General features: G+C 43.4%; 1 protein-coding gene across 3 annotated transcripts in view; it reads left to right on the plus strand.

Moving 5' to 3' along the window:
- The first annotated feature begins 51 nt into the window (after window positions 1-51).
- Window positions 52-25,264, plus strand: part of Fntb (Farnesyl transferase beta subunit) — a 30,760-nt gene continuing 5,547 nt past the window's right edge. The window contains exons 1-12 of one of the 3 annotated variants that reach the window (XM_084582374.1): window positions 52-251; window positions 493-560; window positions 1,349-1,424; window positions 3,757-3,848; window positions 8,313-8,362; window positions 11,909-12,005; window positions 13,459-13,542; window positions 13,772-13,858; window positions 15,593-15,722; window positions 19,363-19,607; window positions 20,267-20,381; window positions 24,940-25,113. In XM_084582374.1, the coding sequence (XP_084438500.1) occupies window positions 141-251; window positions 493-560; window positions 1,349-1,424; window positions 3,757-3,848; window positions 8,313-8,362; window positions 11,909-12,005; window positions 13,459-13,542; window positions 13,772-13,858; window positions 15,593-15,722; window positions 19,363-19,607; window positions 20,267-20,381; window positions 24,940-25,098 (1,314 nt within the window). In that variant the 5' untranslated portion in view covers window positions 52-140 and the 3' untranslated portion in view covers window positions 25,099-25,113. Of the gene's footprint in view, window positions 252-492; window positions 561-1,348; window positions 1,425-3,756; window positions 3,849-8,312; window positions 8,363-11,908; window positions 12,006-13,458; window positions 13,543-13,771; window positions 13,859-15,592; window positions 15,723-19,362; window positions 19,608-20,266; window positions 20,382-20,791; window positions 21,152-24,939; window positions 25,114-25,264 lie in introns of those variants that run through there. The other 2 variants (XM_084582373.1, XM_084582375.1) reach the window with 2 other exon arrangements.

Raw genomic sequence — 25,264 nt, forward strand, 5'->3', positions numbered from 1 at the left:
TTACTACGTCTGGCAACAAGTCAATCAGCCAGTTTTGAATCCAGAATTCAATCCAAATCCACATGTCCTGGACGAAAATGGCAGCTGAAGGTGTCAGTTTTGCGCGGTGATATTTGTGTTGCCGGTAAACATCGATTGGCATGGCTGAGAACAGCGGTTGCAGCGTTTTCCCCACGCGCTGCTGCAGTCCTTCGATTAACGCTCAGCGTTATAACGATGATGGCAACCCGACAGCATCATCCGAGGAACAGGTATTGTTTACGAGTTGAGCACTTGTCTCGCCGGGTATCGTCCGCCGTTGACGCCCGTCGCACAGTACTGCTGCATGTTCTGCTAGTTGTGTTGCTATCCTTTTCTTCTGTCGCTTTTGGCATCGCATAGTTCGGCTGCCAGCGCATGTAGAAAGTGAAGGCCTGAGACGATGTTTATTTTGGTGTCACGGTTTGTGGACGATTGCAAACTGTTCGGTATTTGGTCACATTTCACTTTCAGAAAAAAGTGGAATGCTCCGTCGACTGCTTCTTTAAAGGGGCTCAAACCACAGCTAGGTTGGAAGAAGGGTAAGTCCTGGCTTGATGTACCTGCACTGCTCTTTACTTCGCCACGCAATAAATAAGCGGGCGGCTTTAACAGTGCAGTGTTTTCGCTTTTTCAAAACGTAGAACTACTCGCCGAACTACTCGCATTCCCTCCGGTGCGCAGGCGATTAGTACTGAAGACAGCGTGTGGGTTCCTGGAAAACAAAAACAACTGAAAAGGATGCATGCGATTATTTCGTTAGTACCTTAGCGTTAACTTCATTAGCGAAACGTTAAAGTTGCAGATGGCTTTATTGCTAAGTATTCTCGGCAGGAAGAGAGAATTAGTTTATGTCGGTAATCCTTTTTTAAAGTTTTCTGTCTGCTGCTTTAAAAATTTAATCTTTCACAAAATTTTTTCCTTGCACAGATGTTTTTCTTTTTTTTTTCTTTTTACCTAGAGAAATGCTCCTTAAGTGCAGGACATTAAGGATAAGTACCCTTGGAGTAAAAATATGAGTACACTTGTAGTAGCTGGCACCTTTTGTCCCTTGCATATCTGTGTCACTGCACGCAAGTGTGCAGAAGATTCTGCTTCCTTTTGCTGAACATTGCTTGAATGCTGTAGACAAGTCTGCTGACATGCATTGGTGCATAATATGCTGAGGAATTTGTGATGTTAATGGTGGCAGCAAGGAAGAAACTTGGTGTGGTTGAATTAATTTTTTAATCAGACTGAAATTTTTTTCTATGATAATATGTTCATCATACTCTGTGAAGCCTGGTTACGTCACACATACCTGTCCGTGGCGCATCTTTCCCGTTTTCAGATTTCCTCTTCTTCAGAGGGAACGACATGTTGCTTTTCTTATGAAAGGCCTAAGTCATTTGCCTCAAGGGTACCAGGTAAGAGGCACGAAGAGCTTTATATGCCACTATAAGCAAGGCATGGTGGCCAGAACAGGCAATTTGTGCATGTTTTCATGAGGCAATGCAAGAGTTATTCTTTTGCGGTTAGTAAACTGGCATGCTGCTGACTCTGCGCCTTCAACAATAGTACAGGGCTCTTATACATTTAAGTGCATGCAGAAATTGAACTCAACTGTTATTTTTATTTGTTTGCATAGTCAGAGTCCTCGTTTTCTATATGAATTGTGCTTGCCTGCAATAAACAACGCCGTGGGTCTTGTTTTTTTGTGACTGCACAAATCTTGAACATACAACAGCCTAATGCAGTCAACTCGTGCTGATTTTAACTACTTGGTTTGAATATCTTGTTATTTGATCTAATGAGCTAATGTGGCCCGGTGAACGTCAACTGCAATAAAAGGCCTTGATTAATTTGATCTCAACCTAATTTAAGCAGTTCTTAACTCCCTTCGAGTTTTGATCATTGTCGTGAGTCATATAATAGTGGCGAGTGTATTCACAATAAATAACGCAATCAATCAAAATTGCTATTTGGTATTTGTTCCAAGGCTTTGCAGTATTAGCCATACTGACAGATTGCCCGACTACCTCCAGTTTGGAATTTGCAACTTGGTTCACTGCCTTAACAATATAGTTGACACACATGGAAATGTTTTACCACTTACTGAACAAGCACAGCATGTATGTAAAGCTGTGTGATGATGCTTTAGTGAAATACAAATTGTTGAACCCTGCCTGTGTTTTCTGGTGTTAATTTCTGGACCAGGTTTCTAGAGAACAGAGTACTGATTAAAAAGAACTGCTTTAAGAAGTAACATCTTCTTACTGTTCAAGTTCTGACAATTTCATGAAATTGAGTTTCAAGTTTCCTTGGAGTGCATTCTGCTTACAGGAGTCATTGGATTTCTGGAGATTTATATTTGCATTTTAAAGTACAAGCCCTGCAAATTCTAATACAGCAAAATCTCGTTAATTAGGCCCTTAAAGAGATCATGAGAAATGGTCGAATTATCTGAAAGTTTCAAAAATCGAACAGCCCTGAGAAAGGTGCCGAAAACTGCACCACAGTAATTTTATTTAATCAATTGCTGGAAGTTGTCTGTATATACATGTGAAATAAGAAGTAATCTATAGTGACAATATTTCATGATTTAGTCAAGTGCTTTGCCTCCCACTCACTGTTGAGAATGTCGAAGAATTCCCCCAAAATCGCAGTTGCCTCTGTGGTGCTTTTCGCATTGCAATGCAGTAGTAACGGCACCTCATCTCAAATGGCCCCGTGTTTTGAGGATGCTTCACCGCAGATACTTGGCTGTGAAGCGTCCTCAAAACATGACTGTCATTCAGCATAATCGAAGGGCAAAGCAATCACATGGATGCAAGATGGAGAAATGTGTGTAGGCTTAGAGAAGGGCCTGGTGCCTTTTCAGGATAAAAGACTAGTGACGCGCTGAGTAATGTCCAAAACAAGACTGACCGTGCACCCAATGGCAGTGATGGGATGGCATGAATAAATGAAATTGAATCTATGCTTCTGGGCTATACTAATTCTATAACAGCGGACACGTTTATTGTCGTGCTTACTATAGTGTGCATGCCTGAGTTGCGCAGGCACCATTTTTTCTGGCTCCACGGGTCGTACCTTGATGTTACCCTGAATCCAAATTAACCAATGTGACCGCATCCATATCCAAATTAACGAGGGTCTAATGCTATAGGCATTGGCTGGGACTGGGATCCTAGTTCTAATTAACTGAATCTCAAAATTAGCGGGCGTCAAATGAACGAGATTTTACCATAAATGGTTTTCCATTAGATGAGTGCGGTTTCTGAATATAGCTGTGACTGCCCTTTCTATATATGCATGATTAAATATGCTGTGCCAGGTTTGTCTGCTAAGATGATTCCATAATTTTGCCTAGTTTCAATTCTTTCTAAATATAAGTAAGTAAATACTCCATTTCATCACCTCGTGAGCTACAGGGTGGCATTTGTAGCCATCAGAAAGAGCTGGATGGTTTGCACTGTCAAACTGCTTTACAGAAATGACTTTAAACTGATGCATCAGTGGTAGGATTTGGCTCACTTGTCTCTTCTTTTGATATGATTTCTTTTTTTTTTTTTTGGTATGCATGCGCAATAGGCATTTTGTGAAAACTTGGGCCTTCATAATTTTTGTCTTTAGTACTGCTTTTACTACTAATACATTCTGCTTGAATTCCATGGAAGTAAGTAAGTAATGTGTGCAAATGAGCATACTTTTTCTATTTTTGGCTGCCTTAAGCACTTTTTGACACGTCCATTTTAGGACCTTGATGCAAGCCGACCGTGGTTGTGCTACTGGATCCTGCATGCCATAGAGCTTCTAGATGTCCAGCTTTATGCAGAAATGAAGCTGAGGTAATGCTTTGTGCACTGTTTTAGTTATTAGTAATCCTGTCACTTATTTTACATAAGCTACCATTTTCGATTTCAAACCCATTTGGTCCTTTCGAAATTGGTCAATTTTATTGAGTGATGAAGCCGTGGCTTGCAAGCATTCTTGGGAAACCACGGGACCACTGGCTTATTAGCTTGTGCACCTCAGCATTGGCTGCGTGATGTAGCCACGGTTAGTCGCGGCGTGCAGAAAGTTGCAGATAGCGTGCACGTAGCTGTAGTCGACGGCTGTAATTTTCTGTCAATGGCCGCTTGCTGCTTTTGTTCGACGCTGCCGTCATGCAGACATCCAACCAAATGAGATGGAAAATGGAAGCTTATGGAATGCAGCTCCTGGTCTTCACATTGAAATTGTTCTATGCTGTAATTTCTGCAAAATTGAGGTTGAGAACGCCATATCTGCTTGCTGAACACGCACGCTAACTGTACCGCTTCTGAGGTTATTCCTGCATGAGATTCATGAACGCTCAAGTCTCATTATTTGTAAAACATGTCACATCATTGTGATACCACCTTTAGGCATTTCGAGTGAGGCTTATTTTATTTTATTTTTTATTTCATAGATACTGCTGTCTGCCCATTGGCAGTCAAGGCAGGATTGGTCAGGATTCGAAAAACACACGAAATAACAACAGCACTTTGATACTGCTCTCTTAAAACCAAGTGAAGTTCGACAGCAAAGAAAATGAGGCAAAGCATCAAATATCAACCGAAGAAAGTGAATAGAACAAAAAAAATCAACTGATGTACACCGCATACTAGGTTCCACTCAAGAATGGTATATAGAAAAAGAAGAAAATGAGTAGGCTTTTGTTCTGCAATTTGGTAGAAAAACCACCTTATCGTGTTTGTTACGAGTGTGGCAGATTACCTACCCTTGGATGCGATTGGCACCATTTATCGCTTGTCTCATCAGGGCCAATTTGCAACGTGCTTTCATAGCTTAGCAGTTTCAGGCGAATTCGTATTGGCGAAGGTGGCAGAACACATAAATACAAAGGTCAAAGAAAGGTAAGGGTTGGCGCCTACTGTTAACTGTCTTTATTGGGGCTTACATACACTAATATATAGGAGGCCATCTTCTCGTGGAAGCCGAGCAAATATGCTATGGCTAGAGTCTGAAGAATTCCTATTCTGTTTTTCTTTTTTTTTTCTGGTACTGAGGAATTGGCGTCATGTCATCCATGCAAAGGCAGGATAATACGGATAACATGAAAATGTGGGAAGGTTGCTGCGACGTGAACTTGGAAATTAGCAGAGGAAAGCCAGGGGGACAAAAGTCGTGAGGTTAAACTTGGAATGAACAAGAAAGAACACCGTGGAAACAACTGTTAAACCCAGAAAGAGCTTTGAAACTGAATTTTCAAACTAATTGGGGAGCATGTTAAATCCGTGGTGAAGCAAAGGCATACTCAAGAGCAGCAGGACCAAAATGCAGAATAAAAGGTTAAAATGACCAGCGTCTTAAACATTTGGCTAATGAAAGAGTCAAAATTACACCCTCAAAAAGAAAAAAAAAAACAAAAATCGTCGTGAGTTAAGCTGTGGTAGACCAAATAGCTCAAACCAGACCAGCTATTGGTTGTCCACTTTTTACCCTTGCTTGGCTCATTTCGGTTCCGTAAAGCTTTTCATTTACCTGTGAGGTGTTCTTTCTGTTCTGTTGAGGCTTAATCTGACCTGTTTTGTGTTGTCATACTCATTTTTAAACTCATGTCAAGGCTTCTTTCTTGCTTTCTTGTGTTCTTGCCTTATCCTGCCTTTCTGCACTTGTCACCGTGCTGCACATGATTGCTCAGCAATGAAAACAGTAAGGCCATCTTCTGGCCCTATCTTGTTTGCTGGATTGTCACCAGAACATGGCCTGCTATAAATTACTGGGTATAGGCTCCAGTAACAAGATTTGATAATAGGTGTCAGTCCTAGTCATTTCGTATCTTATCCTTGTGTGTTTCCTGCTGTGCAGTTGATATGACAGTAGATCAGCTGGGCCAAATCGGGCCTCTGATTCAAGCAAAGGCACTTGCAATATACTCAGGCACTTGCTATTGGCGCTTGCAACTTTAGCTCGCTTACGCTATCTACAGTCCTGATAGGAGCAGTATCCTCCACTGGTGTATATATATTTTTTGTCTGTACTGTACACATGCTGCCTTTTATCAGCAACCATTTACCCTCTTTTGCCTAGTGTCAAAAGCCTGCAACATACTGTTGGCACACCACATACTCATTATAACTTTAAAAAAAGTCTGATGTCTACATGTTGTAAGAAGCCGTTACTTTGTGGTCAAATGTACAGCATTGCTGCGAGCAAGCTGTATGAAGAAAAAGTTGTCAGAATTCAGCCACTCTGCATCTCTCACGCATCTGGAGTAGGTGCCCCAAATGGTCCATACTTCTAATTCCTAATTGGCAATACACTGACTTCTCAAGTTGGGGGGGGGGGGGGGGGTGATGCCGCTAAGAAAACTTTTATATTTGCTTTTGGTTGTGGGCACATATTATTCGTAGATCATGAAAAGCATTTGACTCAGTTGAAACCTCAGCAGTCATGCAGGTATTGTGAAATGAGGCCGGATATGAGCCATAGGTGAAAGTACTGGAAGAAAGCTGTTGTTGCTGTGTGGCACCGTTGTCTTCCTTGAAGGTAGTAATAAGAATTCCCATAAGGAAGAGCATTAGGCAAGGACATATTACCTCCACTGCTATTCACTGCTTGCTTGGAAGAAGTATGCAGGCACCTGGAATGGAAGCAGTTGGGGATAAGTGCTGATGAAGAATACATCAGTATCTGTGATTTGCTGATGATATTGCCTTCCTAAGTAACTCTGGGTGGATTTCAAAGAATGATTAATCATCTAGACAGGCAAAGCAGAATGGTAGGCCTAAAAGTATTTGTGGAGAAGAAGGCTAAAGTAATGTTCAACAGCCTTGGAAAGGAACAACAGTTTACAATAGGTAGCAAGGTACTGGAAATGGTAAGGGAATACGTCTACTCACGACAAGTAGTAGCTGCAGATCCAGACCACGAAAAGGAAATACAATTAAAATTACGGTTGGGCCTAATTGGTTTATAATTTTCCTAAGGTAAGCAGCGCCTGTCATTGTCTCTTCTCCATGGATCATCTACTGTCTGTGCCCATCAGTTACCTTAAGAACGGGAAATAACCAGAAGTATCAGATTAGGATGGGAGTGCATTTGGCAAGTACTCTGAGATCATGAATAATAACTTACAAGTATCCCTTAAGAGGAAAGCATAAACAGCTGTATCTTACTGGTACTCAATGCAGAAACTTGGTGTCTTGAGAAAAAGGTTCTAGTACTTGTATTGAGGACAAAGCAAAGGGCTTCGGAATGGAAAATGGTAGGTGTAATGTTAAGAGACAGGAAGCATGCAGAGTGAGTCAGGGAACAAATGAGACTTATGTGACATTCTAACTAAAATAAAAAAAAAATGGCATGGGCAAAACATGTAATATGAAGGCAAGATAACCGATGGTCCAGAAGAGTGACAGAGTTTATTCCAAAGAAAGAAAAGCAAAGTTAGATGGGCGAATGATATTAGGAAGTTTTCGGCCGTCAAGTGGGTGCGACTGGTACTGGACCGGGTTAATTGGACGAATATGGGTGAGGCGTTTGCTCTTTCAGCTGATGATGAAGACGATGATGTTAGGGGGAGTGATATTTATGGAATGACTTTTTTCTTTGATTCCTTCAAACTTAGGCATTAGTTGCCAGGTTGTTTATGTCGGAGTTTTTGGGTTGGGGCCAAGGTCAAGGTGTCCAAGGGGCCAAGGTCAAGGTGTCCAAACTGTTTGGCACACAAATTCACAGTTGGCTCACATTAACTGAACAGAAAAATTGAATTTACTGGTAAAACTTATATCCAGGGGTCTTCTAGCACTTGGTCACAATTCCTTGCACTCTTGCTCACAAATGTACACCCTTGTATCCCTTTTGCATCCTCAATCTACCATCTTGGTGTCCTATTTGGTGGCTGTACACACACAAAACATATAGATAGACAGATGTAGAAAACACTTGTGTGCACACAGTGATTTTATCAAACTCTACTAAAGCAGGTCCCATGCTTGCTGGTGCTATTCTGTTCTAGTCAGAAACATGGTCTTGGCACACAGTGCACACTGCTAATTCCTAATCTTAATCCAGTTCCTTTCTATTTGAAAAATAGTGAAGGCTTCATGATACGAGGTCAGGCTTAAAAAAGGAAAAACACTCAAATACGCGTGGAAACCCAGTATAACTGAGTGTGTCCCCACCCAACCCTCTGAAAAAGATCTTAGTTTAGTTCTCTGGATACAATAGTCGGGCTTTAACACCTTTTAGTATTGCCACGGGAAAACTTGCTGTAGCTACAGGTTCTCTGTGTTTGTGACGCTTCTCTTTACACTGCTCTGTTCCAGTATTGCTAAGTTCTTGGGGCGATGTCAGCACCCAGATGGAGGCTTTGGCGGTAAGCGTTGATGCTTCCTTCTATAAATGCATTCGTCACCTCATATGTTGCATTGCTATCGCCGCAAGGAGTTAAGTTCAGTGCATAGGTATGTTATTGATGTTTCAGGGTGCTATGAAGTGACATGGCCTTTGGATGAACTTTCTTATATTTTGATGTATTTACACGAAATTTTTAATGTGTCAGCGTTAGAGTCAGCACTTTGAGAAGAACCTGAAGGCATCCTTTGTCTTTCAACAATTCCTCAACATTTGAGAGCGAGTCCTGTGTCTGTAATGAAAATCCTTACCTGGGTGAAGACAGCATCCTTTGTTTGGCACAAAAATACCTGCCCCGCCGTGGTGGTGCAGTGGTTAGGGCTCTCAACTACTGTGCCCAAGTATGTCGGATCGAATGCCGACCGCTTTTCAATGGAGGCAAAAAGCAAGGCATCCATGTGCTGTGCGATGTCAGTGCGCGTTAAAGAACTCCAGGTGGTCGAAATTTCCGGAGCCCTCCACTATGGCGTCTCTCATAGCATGAGTCGCTTTAGGACGTTAGACCCCATAAACCAAACCAAACCAGAACAAAAATCCCTGATCATTTGAGAGGTCACATTGTTTCATGACATCACACATTTGGCCTGGTCGTGCGGCCCTGTGACACCGCTATCCTTTTTTGCGACCGAGTTGGCAGGTGACGTGGCTGGTGCTCTGGCAGGAGGTTCGGCAAGGCTGTGACATCCTCCACAGTGTCACGACCTCAGCCAAACAGCATTGCAAAGTGCCTCTGAAGAAAGAAAAGTACTCTCACTGAAAAGGAAAATGGTGTTCAAGTGAAATCAAGCTGCTGATGTTTGGATTGCGGACTGGCCACAGTACCTCTACAGCTCTGAGGGGCATTAATTCAACGCGATTGTTGGCAGCCTTGTGTGACTGTCTCGCACCGTATGGTAGACAGCTACCACACATTATATTACAACCAACACTTAGTTAGCAGTAACACCACTAATTGGCACTACTAAGCAGCCCTCTTAAAAATTGCTACTAGTGCTTAGCCCTACTAATTAGCAGTACTAATGAAAACTAATAACTATAAGCTAATTAAGACCATTACTTAGAAGCACTGCATAATATCTTCATGTAAATGTTATCATATCGCATCAATGCTTTAGTGGGATATTTGACCGCCCCCCAAAATTGTTTCGCACATTATTGACGGTCCTAAAACTGAGTGCGCAAAATTTCAGCACTATAGTTTGTAAGCATTTTTCTTTACAGTTATTTAATGCAAAGGGATTACATGTCTCATTAGCATGAAAACTAGCAGCAGCAGCAATGTCTGTGGCATAAAAATAGTAGATAGTAGTTGGCAGGCAACATTGCGAGGCACTGATTGGCCGGTCAACACAAAATTTTACTAGGACGTGTAGACTGCAAACAAAATGTCTCACCGAAAATAACAGGTCGTCAAGCTCAAAATTTAATATTGTCACTGCATATTGTGTGGTTCTTAGAGTGCAGTTAAATAAATGTGGTCGAAATAGGCAGAACGGCTGTGAAGAAATAACTTTTACAAGGTGAGCAATAGCTCAGTGAAACCTGCATTGAGGAAACTGCGTTTAGGGTTGAGCACCATCTACTCCAAAAAGCACCAGGCTTGTAGCTCTTTATGTTGTTTTGAATGCAGTGCTACTTCACTGTCTGGCCTTCGTTCGGCCTGGTGCGCTTTTGGTCAAGCAAATCTGTGAGTCAAGTCACTTTCCACAGATACGCTACCTGTAGAGCTTGAAATGTTTGAATACGTGTCCATGATGCCCTTCTGGATGAATTTACTCGCAGCAGACTGCAAAGATCTTGTCATTCTTGGCCATGGATGACTTCTGCTTTTAGCAGCTCTAAAATTGTGGCATTTTTCTTTTTATCAAAGGAGTGTCAATAGCCGTGGTACAAACCCAAGGCACTAGCGAGATTAGCACAATGAACGCCTACGCCTGTTGAAAGTAACCTGTGCATTCCCATTGGCTGTGGAAGGGCGGTTGGGCCAGCTGGGGCCAATGCATATACACAGGGGGCATACGGTAATCTACTGTATTGACCTTCCGTGATGCTTCCTGATACTTTTCAGCCATGAAATTCGGGGACGGCAAGGCGAATAGTCATATCGGTGGAAACTTGAAAATTCAGAAAGCCGAGCTTATATTTTACTTATTTTTTTACATCTTGCGGGGTCGAATCCCGGCCACGGCAGCTGCTTTTCGACGGGTGGAAAGCAAGGCGCCCATGTGCTATGCAATATCAGTGCACGTCAAAGAACCCCAGGTGGTCGAAATTTCCGGAGCCCTCCACTATGGTGTCTCTCATGTCCTGGATCACTTTGGGACGTTAAACCCCGCTAACCAAACCAAGTTTTCTTTTACATTTTTCATGGTTTGGAAGCTGCATCTCCGCTTAGCATCATTTCGAAGGGAACACAGAAGAAGAGCCATTTAATGAACGGTAACAATGATGTTGGATATTATACCAGAAAACACCAGTGGAGCTGTTTCACGTGTATGATTATGGTATGAAGCTATCAGGTTTTAGGATTTTGAAAATGTGATTGCCTTTGGCTCTGTGGCACAACAAATTTTTGTCTGTCTTGTGCCAAGAGACGCGCATTTACAAAAAGCCTCCCCTCTAAGCAGTGCCCCAGTGCTGTTGATCAATGGCACAGTTGCCACGCCACCTTCTCTGTCCTGCCTATGATTGGTGCTTGTCGCTGCTCACTGCTCCAGAATACGCGGGAATGACAGAGAAATGGTGCTGAGGGTGTTGCTTAGAGCATGGGTTTTTTAATGCAGGCTTCTTTTGGCCTGAGGTAGCCAAAATTTATTGTGCTGCAGGGCTAAAGGTAATCAGGTTTCAAAATTTTACAAACTAGTATGGTTATTACTAATGGCCAGCTGCAAATCTCTGATATCAACCAGATGTCTAACTTTAATAGTTTGAAAGCAATTATCAGAAATTAACTAGCTTACTAGTTAATATTGCTTTCATCTTTTCTAATGTACACCACCACTGACAATATTACCCTTTGGAAGCTACATTCATACCTTAAAAAGCCTATTAATTAAAAATTACCACTGGGCTTCCTTGACACACCTAGTATATTGTGTACAAGTGATATCAAGTTTTCTTTTGTCATAGTTCTAGGCAGTCAAACCACCATGCTTAGAAAAGAATTACCTCTTCATGATTTGCTAATAGAACGGTGTATTCGCTTCTTTTATATTTCAGAGATGTACTTTCCACACAAAAGCAAGTTATTGTTGGAATCTTGCAGTCTCTCAGAGTTGTCTTAATAACTTGAATGTTATCAGTAAACTGAAGGATGAAACTTAAAATGATCAGCTGGCATTTGGCCAGTTATTTTTATCTGACTGCACCAGTGTTCAGTGGCGTTCTCGCTGCAAACATTTTGTCCTTGTGGCATGTGTGGTCATCGAGTCTTGTTTGCTTTGCACGTTGACCTCATGATTGAGCCGTTGTCATGACCTAGCTGTTGATGTTTCCTCTTTTCGTTCAGGTGGTCCCGATCAGCAAGCCCACCTGGCCCCTACTTACGCAGCTGTGAATGCACTCTGCATACTTGGTTGTGAAGAGGCATATAAGGTCATTAATAGGTATGCCAGTGAAGCTTCTCAAGCGAGCTGTCCAGACTGGCTATATATAGTTAGTCCAGTTAGTTAGTCCAGTTATCTGGGCAGTGTCGTGTTGTGCTTAAATTATCGATTCACCATATTGTTTTATTCAAATATATGTTTTATAAGATTCCAACAGCATTAGAGATGTGCAGTGCAGATAACACTAACGCAAGTTCTAACGCAAGTACTGACTTTTACTGATAATACTCCAGCACAGCATCGAAGTCATGTCATCACACTGATATAGCAAAGCAGCTTTTTTAGGATTCGAATTAATTTACTGCGTAGCGCACCACTAGGGCTCTAGACGAGTGTGATGACACTGTGCAGATCGTGTTGGAACACCTCAAAGCACGTAATGTGCAGTATATAGATAAGAACTTCTTGGCTGTGCCAACAGCTTGATGAAAAATCAGTTTGATTAGGTATGGAGGTTGTCAGTGATTCTGACTGTCAACACTTGTTTAGAATACATGGTAAATTGACCCGTGCTCATACACAATGATTTTGATAAAGCTTGCCTGCATCACATGCTGTACGCATTACGCATGCGAGGTTTATTGCTGAATTAGCATTAAATTGGCATTCAGTCCTATTTGTTTGCGTTGTTACAGTACTATGGATAAATGCTTGTGACTGCTTTTTGTTCACTCCTCGCCTTTTCTTTGCTGTAAACCACAAGCATTGTCTGTAATATTTTAGAAATTGCTCTCCTAGGCTTCCTCCTTCATTCTTACTGCCAAGACTCGCCGCTATGAAATCAGCAGAGATAACGAAAACTTTCATTTTTGCAAGCGTTTCACTTCTTCAAACAATGAAAGATAAGATTTGGCAGCATTTGACTGCAAAAGGTTGGATATAGTTGGCTTGTTCTGCCTTTTTGTTACCAGCAGTCAGGTGTTAAAAGCAGCAGTTGGCAAACAGTGGCAGTGTGGTATCATTTTCATGAGCACCGAAGAAGCAGCATCCGTCACCTCATTCGGAGTCAAATGTACACGTAGCCTGCATTGTAGTCAGTCATGGCAATGTCTCGTGTGGCATTGTCATTGTTGGATGTCATAATCAGGTGAATAATTGCTGAGAGGTTCAACTAGGCTTTGGCTTAACTCAGTTGTAGTATGTAGCATACTTCTTATTTGATAGCTCCTGCAAAATGCAACAGTGCCTTGCTATCACCAACAAACAGTGACATTCTGCGCGTTTCTGATGCTTTTGTGGCTGTTTGACGAAGTTAACAACCACAAAATCATTTCATATCTGAAGAAACTAGTTATGTTAGCTTATTTCACAAAACAGTTTCAATTTCACTCCTAGCATTATCTTCTGAATAGGCCGTATGTTTGCAATGGAACACCTGTTATAGCAGTGTTTGTTGCAGCTAGGTCAGTTTGATGTACTGGTCTCGTGAAAATATTTCTTCTGTTGCTTGCAGGAAGACATTGTACAATTTTCTGAAGAGAATGAAACAGCCTGATGGATCCTTCATTATGCATGAAGGGGGCGAATCTGATGTGAGGTTAGTACGAAAAAAACCAAAAAAAAAACGTACTTGCTGGGCTTGCCTTATGTTTTGATGCATCATGCTTTGTTTAGTACATGCCATTCCAAAGATGGTATAGTGAGTTTTCTCAAATCTGACTCATAAGATGATGTTATTTGCTTTATGGGCCACCCCGTGTGTACTGATAACTATGACTAACTAACAGTAATGTGCGCCACCTCATAGTCTGGTTGATGATTTTCAGGGGTGCCTATTGTGCCCTCTCGGTGGCCAAGCTGACCAATGTTTTCACGCCATCACTATTTGAAGGAACTGCTGAGTGGGTTGTCAGGTAAGTACTTGAAGGCTTGGGAAAAAAAGAAAAACTGATAGAGCAGTTACAGCTTTTTGATATTCAGCAGCCATGGCAGGTCCTGGTATGCAGCTAAACCTGGACACTATAACAGAACTGAGAAAAGCCCACAATTCTTCGCTGCATGCTGGTCTTCTTCATACACAGTTCTTGGTTGAAGATTCGAACAGGCAGTGCGGAGCAGAAGTGAAAAGTAAAACTAATGCAGAATTCATCTGGCCAACATTAGCTGTTCTCATACCTTCTTTGCTATGACATCCTGTAATGCTTCGCTTTCTAATATAAACTATTGCAGTGTCACTTCTGATACTAGAAAAGCGAAAGCTGCAAACACTGCTGTGTTCGCCATGGAGAGGCATCGATCGTGCTGGAGTAGCTATGTCAGCTATGTTCATTTACCATATCATAGTCATTCTTGTTACGGCAGATCGTGTTTTATAATCGTGAAACAGTGCATCGCCGATTGACAGTTGCTGTGGTGAGCTCATTATTCAAGGTCAGTGCTGCCACAGCTGCGTTACACAAAGTTCACAATATGTGCTCCTAACAGATGGTGGTGTCGGGTAATTGAGAAAGTTGGTACTATTGAGGAATTTGATATATGAAGTTTCATTGCGTCTAAGTGCACCAGTTTTAGCGTACTACATGCAGCTCCCGATCAGCTTCTTAGCTGTTGTCGTTGGAATTAACTCTGTGAAAGAAAGCAATTACAGAAAGAAATTACGGAAACAGTTACGGAGGGCACTTAAAGCTACTTATGTGCTGTAAAGGGGAAACCACTGACTACTTTTTAATCCAACCACTGATGCACCGTAATCCATCTTTGATCCAACTAAACCCACCTGATCCCCTGTAATCCACTGTAGTCCACTTCAGCACTCTGTAATCCACCATAATCTGGCTTAGTTGAACGTAATCAATTCTTAATCCACCCTTAATCCTTTGCAACCCAACTTAATTCACCTCAGTCCTCGGAGACTGTTGCAAGTGTGTCACATGAGCCAAGGGTTGCTAATTGGTTTCAGGGTGATGACTCCACGGGGTGATGGCTTGACCAGTCTAAGGTTTTCTGGACATTGAATGCTGGGCTCCATTGTTAATGGGGTATATAGGCTTTTCACTTTAATAAAATGAATATTGCCACAACTGGGTTTCGATCTTGCGGTGACCCAAGCAGATCTGCTTCGTCAGCCACTGCGTTAAAGAATTACGCCCTCACCACAGCCGAACACCCTGCATGTTTAACTGCCACTCTCTCATGCTGCACATCGTGCGTTGTCCTTGCACAGCTGTGGTCAATCGGAGAGTAGCACTTCACACAGATGTGGCCAATCAAATAGTGGCGCATCGCATACATGTGGCCTTCAGTGGTGGCACATGCTCACAGGGGGTACAAAAAGAGGGAATGCTGTCTTTGAGTTTACGCTGAGACCACGAGGGTTGCTCGAGCTCATGAGACACCCAAACAGGGCGAATGCCTTCTTCTAGCCGACGCTGATGCTATAAGAATTGTTGGGAAAACGAAACGTCTGAATAATGAGCCGCATGTTTAGAAGCACAAGCCTCGCAAGTGTGACGTGTGCCAATTCATATACTTCACATCTGGCCAACTAAGGTAAATTTAATTTAATTAATTGGCTGTAGTTGTCTGGCACTGCAAAACTCTCCATGCAACACTTCTTACAACTGCTCACTCTTTTTCTCCCTTCATAGGTGCCAAACTTATGAAGGAGGTTTTGGTGGCGTACCAGGCATGGAGGCCCATGGTGGTTACACATTTTGCGGCTTTGCTGCACTTGCTTTTCTCGAGAGAGAGGCCCTTTGCAACCTCAAGAAACTGCTGGTAGGTTGCTCCGTAGGGACCTCCGCACACGACATTTTAATGCTCTTACAACACTGTATTAGCGGGTGCCTTTTGTTTACACAAAGCTTCGTGTGATAAATGGGGATTTGGCTTAATCTCGAGTTGGGTTACATTTATACTGACCACCTGTGTTTTCTTCGCTTTACACAACACGTGGATCACAAATATGTGGTTGCTGAAACCAAGAATGTGGGATCACATCTCACCCAAGGCAGCTGCTTTTCGGCAGAGGCAAAAAGCAAGGTTCCCATGTACAGTGTAGCCCATTTATAACGATACCAAATATAGCGATATATCGCTTATAACTATCAAATTCTTGAGATTTATCATTTCTCCCATTGCCCCTATGTAAAAATAAACCAGATATAATGATCGATTATCGGCGGTACATCGAATACGATATCTTTATCGCTGCCCGGTAGGTGTTTATCATGAAAATTTGATTGAATATTCAATAAAGGATACAATATTAAGAAGACAATGACGTAAAAACTTGACATATGTGGCGAAAACGGAAGGAAATGAGCTCTATTATCATCGCAATCGCAGCCGCGCAAATGGTGCTGCTGCGGCCGTGTAGTCATCGCCATCGCCGATTCTGCGTCCATGGAAGATGGCGGCGACCACATTGACGGACGGCAGGATAGCTCACGAGATGAAATGGCAGATCCATCAGGATTTTTGGAAGGGTTTCAAGGTTGGAAGCCTCGTGAAAAATACAGAAATTCGCAATCTACGATTTCAACAATCATCAAGGCTGGGGATGTCCTTCAGTTCATCCAGTCGCTAATCGGTTTCGTGCACACAAAAAAAACTGCCGCCAGCGTACACGCTATTGGAAGCGATGCTCACAGCGATTGTCAAGCTTCAGCTGCTGCTCAAGCGAGTGCGAATTTCCGACTTCTTTAAGTATGTTAAAGTTATTTTATGGCTGTTGATGCATACTGTAATAAAGTGTTTAGTGCTCTTTACGATAATTAGTGTCGTTCAACCCAATTTACTCATCGTAAGTTGGCAAGCCTACATGCATGGGAAAATACGTGGGTGTGCTTTTTTTTTCGCTGGTCTCGATGTAATGATAATCGGTTATAACGATCGGATTTTCAGGTTTTCTCGATATTGTTATAAGTGCACTGCACTATACTGTGCAACGTCAGTGCACGCCAAAAGAACCCTAGGTGGTCAAAATTTCCAGAGCCGTCCACTATGGCGTCTGTCATAGCCTGAGTTACTTTGGGATATTGCATCCTATTAACCATAAACCGCGTATATCTGGCCTTAAGTTGTGGTTCTGAAATTATGAGCCTTGAGCTTTACTACAGGATCCTTGAAGATGTCTTCAGGATGTCTTCAGGGTTTTTGAGGGATTTTGGTATGTCTTGACCAGGTGGAGCCTTGTGTTCATATTTAAGCTTGGCACATAGCACAAATCATGCCACCTCAGGAACATGCATTGTGCCAGCTTGGGACTGGTGCCCTCAAAGTGAACTTATGTAGTGTCATATTTGTTTGGTTGTTTGCCTGTATGTACCAGTTAGGCAGACTCACTTTATTTTAAGATTTAATCCTTCATGCTTTGGGTCCATCTAGTGCAATGATCCCCAGTGGTCCTCACTCGCAGCTAGACTGCTTTGGCTTAGATAATCACATAATTCCTCATTGCGCTTGCTGCAGTTACTCGACAAAATATTAAACCTTCTTGGTGGACCTTTAAAAAAGCATCTTGTAGTAGCTGGGAGTGAACTGTGCGGCAATGTCACTCTTACATTTTCCTTTGGCCTTGCCTTTTCTACAGTTTTTTTTTTTCAAGTCAGGTAAAATCTTTTTGTTTGAAAAAAGTGTATACTTAATAAGTGAAGGCAGAGGCAAAAAGCACAAATGGTATCTGCCATGTGCTTAAAGGGGCCCTGAAAAGATATTTATGGTCATATTCTAATGCGACAGATCTATAGATGATTATGTTTAGCAGTACCTTGAGAGTATTCGAGTCAAATTTAAAAGCTCTACTTTAATCCTATAATTCAGAAAGTCTTGACTCCTCGCAACAACTCACAACGAAATAGGGCGACTTCTCACTATGTGCGTTTGGCATCTCCTTCCCGTAGACATCAGATGGGCCTCTGAATCTGCTTTCTTGTCTGGTGTGCCCAAGAGATGCAAACTGGCTGGTACGCAGTGGAGTGCTGTCACAACCTGTTTTTCTTATTTTGCACATTGGCAGGCATTGAGGGGAGAGAGGTGTGAGGTGTTGCGTGGTGAAATGCTCGATGGCATCCCGTCACAAAGAAGGCTTAATCAGGCCAGGTTTGCAGTGATCCAAGAGAAGTCTCTTAGCAGTACAAACCAGACATCCGTCATCTGCTAACCTCTACGCTTGAATGCAGTTCCTTTGTCTTCTTCTCTTTCTTGATGCCTCGGTTTCCTGACACGTCACTCTTCGCTCCTTGTGCCCGGCACGCGCTTCGCCATTCTCGCCACTCGCACGTGTGCTCAGGCATCGCTCTGCCATCGGCGCATCAACAAATTCAGCGTTTCACCACACAACACCTCACAAGGGGAGAATTATTTTCAATTATCGATATCATTGCTTCTAATGAAACTCGCATGAAAAGTTTTATGTTGTGGAGTTGAAGGAGGTGATGAAACTATTTGTGCCTATTTTGTAGCTTTAGCAAATATCTTTCCGTGGTCTTTTTAGTAGAAGACAGAAGCCGAAAACTACAAGCAAGGAGACAGTGGCACTGTTGCCACTTTGTTTTCGTCCTGTTCTTCTACCTCTACCTTCATTTGTTAAGGTGACACTTATTTCAAAGACCATGAACCAACTAGCCCACGAAAAAAAAAAAAAAAAAAAAATCTTGCTTCAACAAATTTTTATTTCTTGGCAAGGGAAAATAAGGTAGCAGGGGCAGAAAGCCGGTATGCTTGACGAAGCCTCAGTTTGCTTCTACAGTGTGCTGTATGCTGCTGCAAAAAAGCAGCGTTTATATAAAAATTGGTTTGCACGGCTCATTGAAAAAGTAGACACAGCAAAGCACACATGCATTGCACAGAAACAGTCCTTGTCTGTGTATGATAATGCTCACTGGACAGTAACCTCGGTATAAGACAAGATTCAGCAACAGCTTGGAGGGTGTTGTCATTTTGCTGTACATTGATGTCGACAATTTGAGATCGACAGGCAAATAAGTTTTTCAATACAGTGAAGGCGCAGAACCCAGGAAATGGGCGCTTAATAGGTGATGCCTCAAAACGAGGTACATTTGCATTACCGCTAACCTTTGACTAAGCATTTCTCTGCCCGTGTGATACCTTTTTCATTCCACGGTAAGCCTCTTCCGCCTCCGCCGCCGCCGCAAAGCGCAGTATTTTAATACAATATGGCACTGACAGGGTATCAAAGCTGTTAAGATTCAGGACATTAAGGACATTTATATATAGTTAGTCATCAAGTAGCGCTTAATGCTTTCATTAAAATGTTTTGAAGAAACATTGAATTCCATGTTTTGAAACAACTAGCCCGCAAGCACATTCTCCCCACAGCTGAGCAGTATTTCTGTTGTGAATTTCCTGACCTTAGCCCATCCACTGCTGCTTTTTCCTCCTTTGACCTGCACAGCGGTGGCTGGTGAACCGGCAGATGCGGTTTGAGGGTGGCTTCCAGGGGCGCACCAACAAGCTGGTGGACGGTTGCTACTCCTTCTGGCAAGGGGGTGCCTTCCCTCTCTTGCACAAGGTTCTCTTCTCTATGGGCAGTGAGTCTCTCAGCATGGAGAACTGGATGTTCGACCAAGCGGCCCTCCAGGAGTACATTCTCATCTGTTGCCAGGAGCCTAATGGCGGCCTGGTCGACAAGCCTGGAAAGTGAGCCTCGCTCCTCCTTGTCTCGCACTTCCAGAGGGCTGGGTAGAGACTAGGGATGCAGTAATATTGTAAAATCAGAGGTACAGCTGCGCTAGTGCCGAACAAAATAGCAACATGCTGAAGAGTGCCGGCCACCCAGACAGCACAAACAATCAGGCCAATATTGGTAGTACTGTGTCACCAATGTTTGGCCTAACATCGGACCACTGCACTGCCAATGAAGTGCCAATGTTGAGCCGATTACTTGTGCCGCCTGGGCAGAAGCTTGCAGAGCAAAAATGTTCTATGATGGTGACAGCAGGTGGTCAGGTGGGCAGGCACAGAGAGACCGCAAGGCATAAGATGCCCCTGTTAGATCACAATGTATGCTTGCACTGTTACCCATTGTGACTAGTGCTACAGTGTTGTAATTTTAATGCATTGCCATTAGTACCCCATGTTGGGAAAATCTGTCCGTCTAAAGCTTCACCGCGTGGCAAAGCGGAGCGAAGTGGGAGGCTTTAAATAGCTTACAGCAGCGCAGAAGTGTGGACATACAGAGAAAAGGCACACATTAGGCGCTTTTCTTTTCTCTTTGTTTGTCCATGTTTCTGCATTCTTGTAAGCTATGCATTTCTGCCAAGCTGCGTTTTCTTTCATTCTGTCCTGTTTCCCTGCAGGCCACGAGACTACTACCACACCTGCTACCTGTTGAGCGGCCTGAGCGTTGCGCAGCATTTTGGCGGTGGTATTTTGGGCACCACCTGTATCCTGGGAGACCCCAAGAACGAGCTGGTGAGTTAGAGAGCATCTCTGAATTTTTCGTGCAAGTTGTATACGCTAAATAAGTACTAGTTCAAGTTTACGGTAGTAAGTCACCGGCTCAGGCTCTTCTACTCATGCAGCAAGCACGTTTTGTTAAGTGGAAGAGAAGAGCTGTTGTGCTATGCACACAGTCGAATCTCAATATAACAAATCATGCGGGACTGCCGAAAATTATTCATTATTTTGAAATGTTGTAATGTAACATTTGCAGCTATAAGCCAGTGATCAAACCTTGGTATGAAAATGACGTACTTTGGCAATAGACACGTGTGCAGACAACGGAAATCTGAAATGAAAATGTCGCGCTTACTTCAGAGCTGCTTTATTTGAAGAAATAGTTTGAACTATTTGAAGAAGTTATTTTCTTCTGCCGCATGCAGCACCCATGGCCGATTAAAAACTTTCTAAAGCTTCAACTTTGCGCAACATCTCATCAGGTACGTCATTGCACCAAACAATATAATTGTGGACTTTGTGCATGCACAATTAAAACAGTAGAGTTTGATGGGACCTCACTTTCAGTGTTCAGTGAAGTTTGGTGATTTTGCTTTTGTCTTTCAAGATGATTGCGATGGCCGATAGGGCAATGACAAGCTGTCTGCGGAGGCCGATTTTCTTTATCCCTGCGTTGATTTGTTGCAATGTGGCTACTGTTTCCTGCGGCAAGAACTGTTTTCATTTCTTCTTGGCACCATCGCTTGCTGCATTCATCGATCATCAGATCTCGTACAAGCTTTGCAGTAAGATCACCCGCAATAAAAAATACCTGCCCGCACGCGCGAATGGCACGAATGATTGACCAGTGAACTACACGCAACACCGAGATAAAAACATTAGTTGTGGTTTAGCTCTGGTTAACGCTAGTTGAATTTTGAAAGCAACAGCGGAAGCTTCTTTTGCCTGCTACATTATTTTGCTATCACGCCCTATCAGTGTAAGGTGCTACATTGTTGGGGACACTTAAGCTCATCCTTTAAGAGTATGACGCGAGAGCGTAAGCTACCAGCCCACATATAAAGTCACTCTTCAACCAAGCCGTATGGACGTGCCTGCGTGTCGTAGGGGTAACGAGAACAATAACAATAATAATAATTGGTTCACAGGAAGGGAAAGGCACAGTGTCTGTCACACTTGTTTCTGTGGGCACCTGAACTGCACCGTAAGAGAAGTGAAGAAGACGAAAGGGAAAGTGGATAGAGAGAAGGAGGAGCCGTAGTGGAGGACTACGGAGTAATTTTAACCACCTGGGGATCTTTAACGTGCGCTGACATCACACAGCACACTGACACTTCTTCGTTTCGCCTCCATCGAAATGCAGCTGCTGTGGTCGGGATCGAGCGTGGGTACTCCGGCACAGTAGTTGGGCGTCTTACCAGTGCACCACCGCGCCGGGGCGTGTAACGAGAATGCAAATGGTTCTGGCAGGCTTATTCTGATACCACCCTCCCATATGAAAGGAGCGACCAGAGTTGGCAGCTCCTGCCCATGGCATAATTCGTATTGGAATATTCACACACACCTAGGAAAAATTTTATGAAGTGGGTAGGTCCCTGCTTGCTTTCTCGCAAGAGTGTTTGCTACTGATGCACAGTTTACAAAGAAGGAACGAGAATGCAAAAGGTTCTGGCAGGCTGATTCTGATACCACCTTCCCATATGAATGGAGCGACCAGGTTGGCAGCTCCTGCCTGTGGCATAATTCGTATTGGAATATTTACACACACACCTAGGGAAAATTTTATGAATTGGGTAGGTCCCTGCTTGCTTTCTCAAGAGTGTTTGGTACTGATGCACAGTTTACAAAGAAGGAACGAGAATGCAAAAGGTTCTGGCAGGCTGATTCTGATACCACCTTCCCATATGAAAGGAGCGACCAGGTTGGCAGCTCCTGCCCGTGGCATAATTCGTATTGGAATATTTACACCACCTAGGGAAAATTTTATGAAGTGGGTAGGTCTCTGCTTGCTTTCTCACAAGTGTGTTTGTTACTGATGTACAGTTTACAAAGAAGAAAGAATCAAAAGGTTCTGGCAGGCTGATTCTGATACCACCCTCTCATATGAAAGGAGTGACGAGAGTTGGCAGCTCCTGCCTGTGGCATAATTCGTATTTGAATATTCGCACACACCTAGGGAAAATTTTGTGAAGTGAGTAGGTCCCTGCTTGTTTTCTCACAAGAGTGTTTGCTACTGATGCACGGTTTACAAAGAAGGAACGAGAATTCAAAAGGTTCTGGGAAGCTTATTTTGATACCACCCTCCCATATGAAAGGAGCGACCAGTTGGCAGCTCCTGCCCGTGGCATAATTCGTATTGGAATATTCACACACACCTAGGGAAAATTTTCGGCCCTTGTCACATTGAGCGCCTCTGACCCTACCTTTTGTGCCCTGTACGTTTGCGCGCAGGAAGCTACAAGAGCGTCGCGCAGTCCACCGGCAGCCATAACTGACCACGCAAAGGGTTCTGCAAAAGGTTCTGGCAGGCTGATTCTGATACCATGCCCCCATACGAAAGCAGCGACCAGAGTTGGCAGCTCCTGCCCATGGCATAGGGGTAATGTGAATTCAAATGTAATGGTAGGCTGAGGAGACTCTTCATGATGTAGCTGCGTCCATGCGAGGTCTTGAAAACCTACCACTACAAAAAGGCAGGGGGCTAGGCCTGCTGGCTGCTGCATAACAAACCACAGCTTTGTGGTGGTCCTAGGAATTGGCAGATATGGTGATGATGGTAGCTACAGCCCACGGGGCATACACACCGAAATGACGCTTTCTGTTTCACGGGAGAGTTGCAGCGTCATTAAAGTTAGCCAAATTCGTAATACTGGTGTTTCTTGATTATAGAAGAAAAAATAAATTTTCTGTGTTATTCTGAAACGTGTGCTATATTGAATTTCATGGTTCTGAAATATTTTTACATTCAAAAGACTGGAAATCGTGTGGGGGTTTTGAAAGCAAACGTTAGTTAATGTGGTGTTCATATTGTTACGAAGAAGAAGATAGGCAGTGCCGTGAGAGGAGCCCTCGTGTTAGGCCAACCATTAAATCATCCTTCACCCTATCGCCATGTTGTACTGTCCTCTTCACTTGTCACCACGTAACATTTTTGGTTGGAGGTGCGGCATACGTCATCCCCATCCTCGCCTTGGAGCATCGACGCCATCTGTAAGCCGGGACCATCGACCGAGGGCCCAGAGTCATCGCCGAGCAGCTTCGCCTCAGCCCTTCCAGCCCAGACCCGACCAACTACCACCGCCCAGCCCCCAGCCCGGACCTGAAGACAAGGAGAACAGACAGACCAACCAGAATCGAGACGAAGGACCCGAAAGACCCGAATGACCCGAAGGAACCGATGGACACGAACACGCAACCCCCGCCCAAGCCGCCCGACATGACCTCGAGCCATCGGTCCCATGGACTCTGGTGATGGATGGTTGAACAGCTCCAAGAGAGGCGGATCACCCACGCATCAGACGTCGTGGTGGCAAGCAAGCCATTCACTCCTGTCTTTCCTTGAACATCCTCACCGTCACGTCACCATCAACTTCAAGCGAATCGATCGAGATGATCGCTCGGTGGCCTCAGGAAGTGTTGCGAAGAAGAAGATAGGCAGTAGCGCGAGAGGAGCCATTGAGCTAGGCCAACCATTAAATCATCCTTCACCCTGTCGCCATGTTGTGCTGTCCTCTTCGCTTGTCACCACGTAACAATATAACGAGATTTGATTCTAGTATGTGCTGCATATGACATGGATCTAACACCTGAGCCCTGCAGATGAGCTGTAGCAGCCTCTGTGACTGTAAATTGCACCTAAATTTGATTGAGTTCATGACACCACTTAGATTTATTTGTGTGTTCATATAGCTAAACTCTCCTTAAAAGCGGGTTTAATAACAGTAAAATATTATAGACCAACACCTTTCTGTGACGTAAGCAAGATGCAGTGGCGCTTCTGTTAACTGGTTGGGCCAACGGGGAGTGAAAGAAGGTTTAGTGCCCAGATAGCTACACGGAACCAAAAGATTTCAACGCAGTTTTATCATTTCACAATGCGCCTCTTATGTCGTCCCTTAGTGCAGAGTAATAGTGAATGTCCTATAACAGATCGGAAGGTATGAAACCTCGGTGAAAAGTTGGAGCATTCCTAAAACATTGCGAAACATACGGGAGGGTACAAGCCTGGAGCGCGACCCAAAGAAACACGTGTAAGCAAAACTTACCAAAATATTTTTCGGTTTTGGAAAGCACGAATATAGGCGATCAGTCATTAAAAGTTAGCAACTGCTTGGAAAAAAGTGTGACAAAGTATGCTACATCGTGTTGAAATCAATCTGTTTTTAAGATGCCCCAATAAATATTTGTTGTGAAGCCAGATGCAACCCTAAAAAGGCCCGTTATCCGCTGGGTGTTCCTCTGAATCGCGGAAGCTTCTCGTCTAGTCGGGCAAGCGGCCGCACGGGCTACATTTCCTTGTAAATACTGCCATGAAACAATACAAACCCTTACATTGAGGATGGTTCTCTTACAGCACGATAAACAAACTGCACACAGCAGCAGACGACCAAAACAGTGTTTACATGCACAAGGCGCGCACGCTCATGGCCATCGGGGCTATCTGATCTCGAACCGACCGTCATCTGCACCAGTGTCTGGTATAGTGCTCCATTCTTTTGTTCCCTTATCATGACATTTGAGAAGTGCTTTAATAATGCAGTTCTGCTTTGGTTGCATTTTGCATATTGAGCGATAGTATTAGTATGCAAATTTAGTGCATACGGGAATGTGTCAAGCTACACAAGAAGCATGTGCGGTTCGGAGAATTACAAAGGAGATAATTGGCCGTTCAGTAGCGT

Source organism: Amblyomma maculatum, chromosome 10, assembly GCF_055883805.1.
Source record: "Amblyomma maculatum isolate TAMU_Amacu chromosome 10, ASM5588380v1, whole genome shotgun sequence".
Taxonomy (NCBI): Eukaryota; Metazoa; Arthropoda; class Arachnida; order Ixodida; family Ixodidae; genus Amblyomma; species Amblyomma maculatum.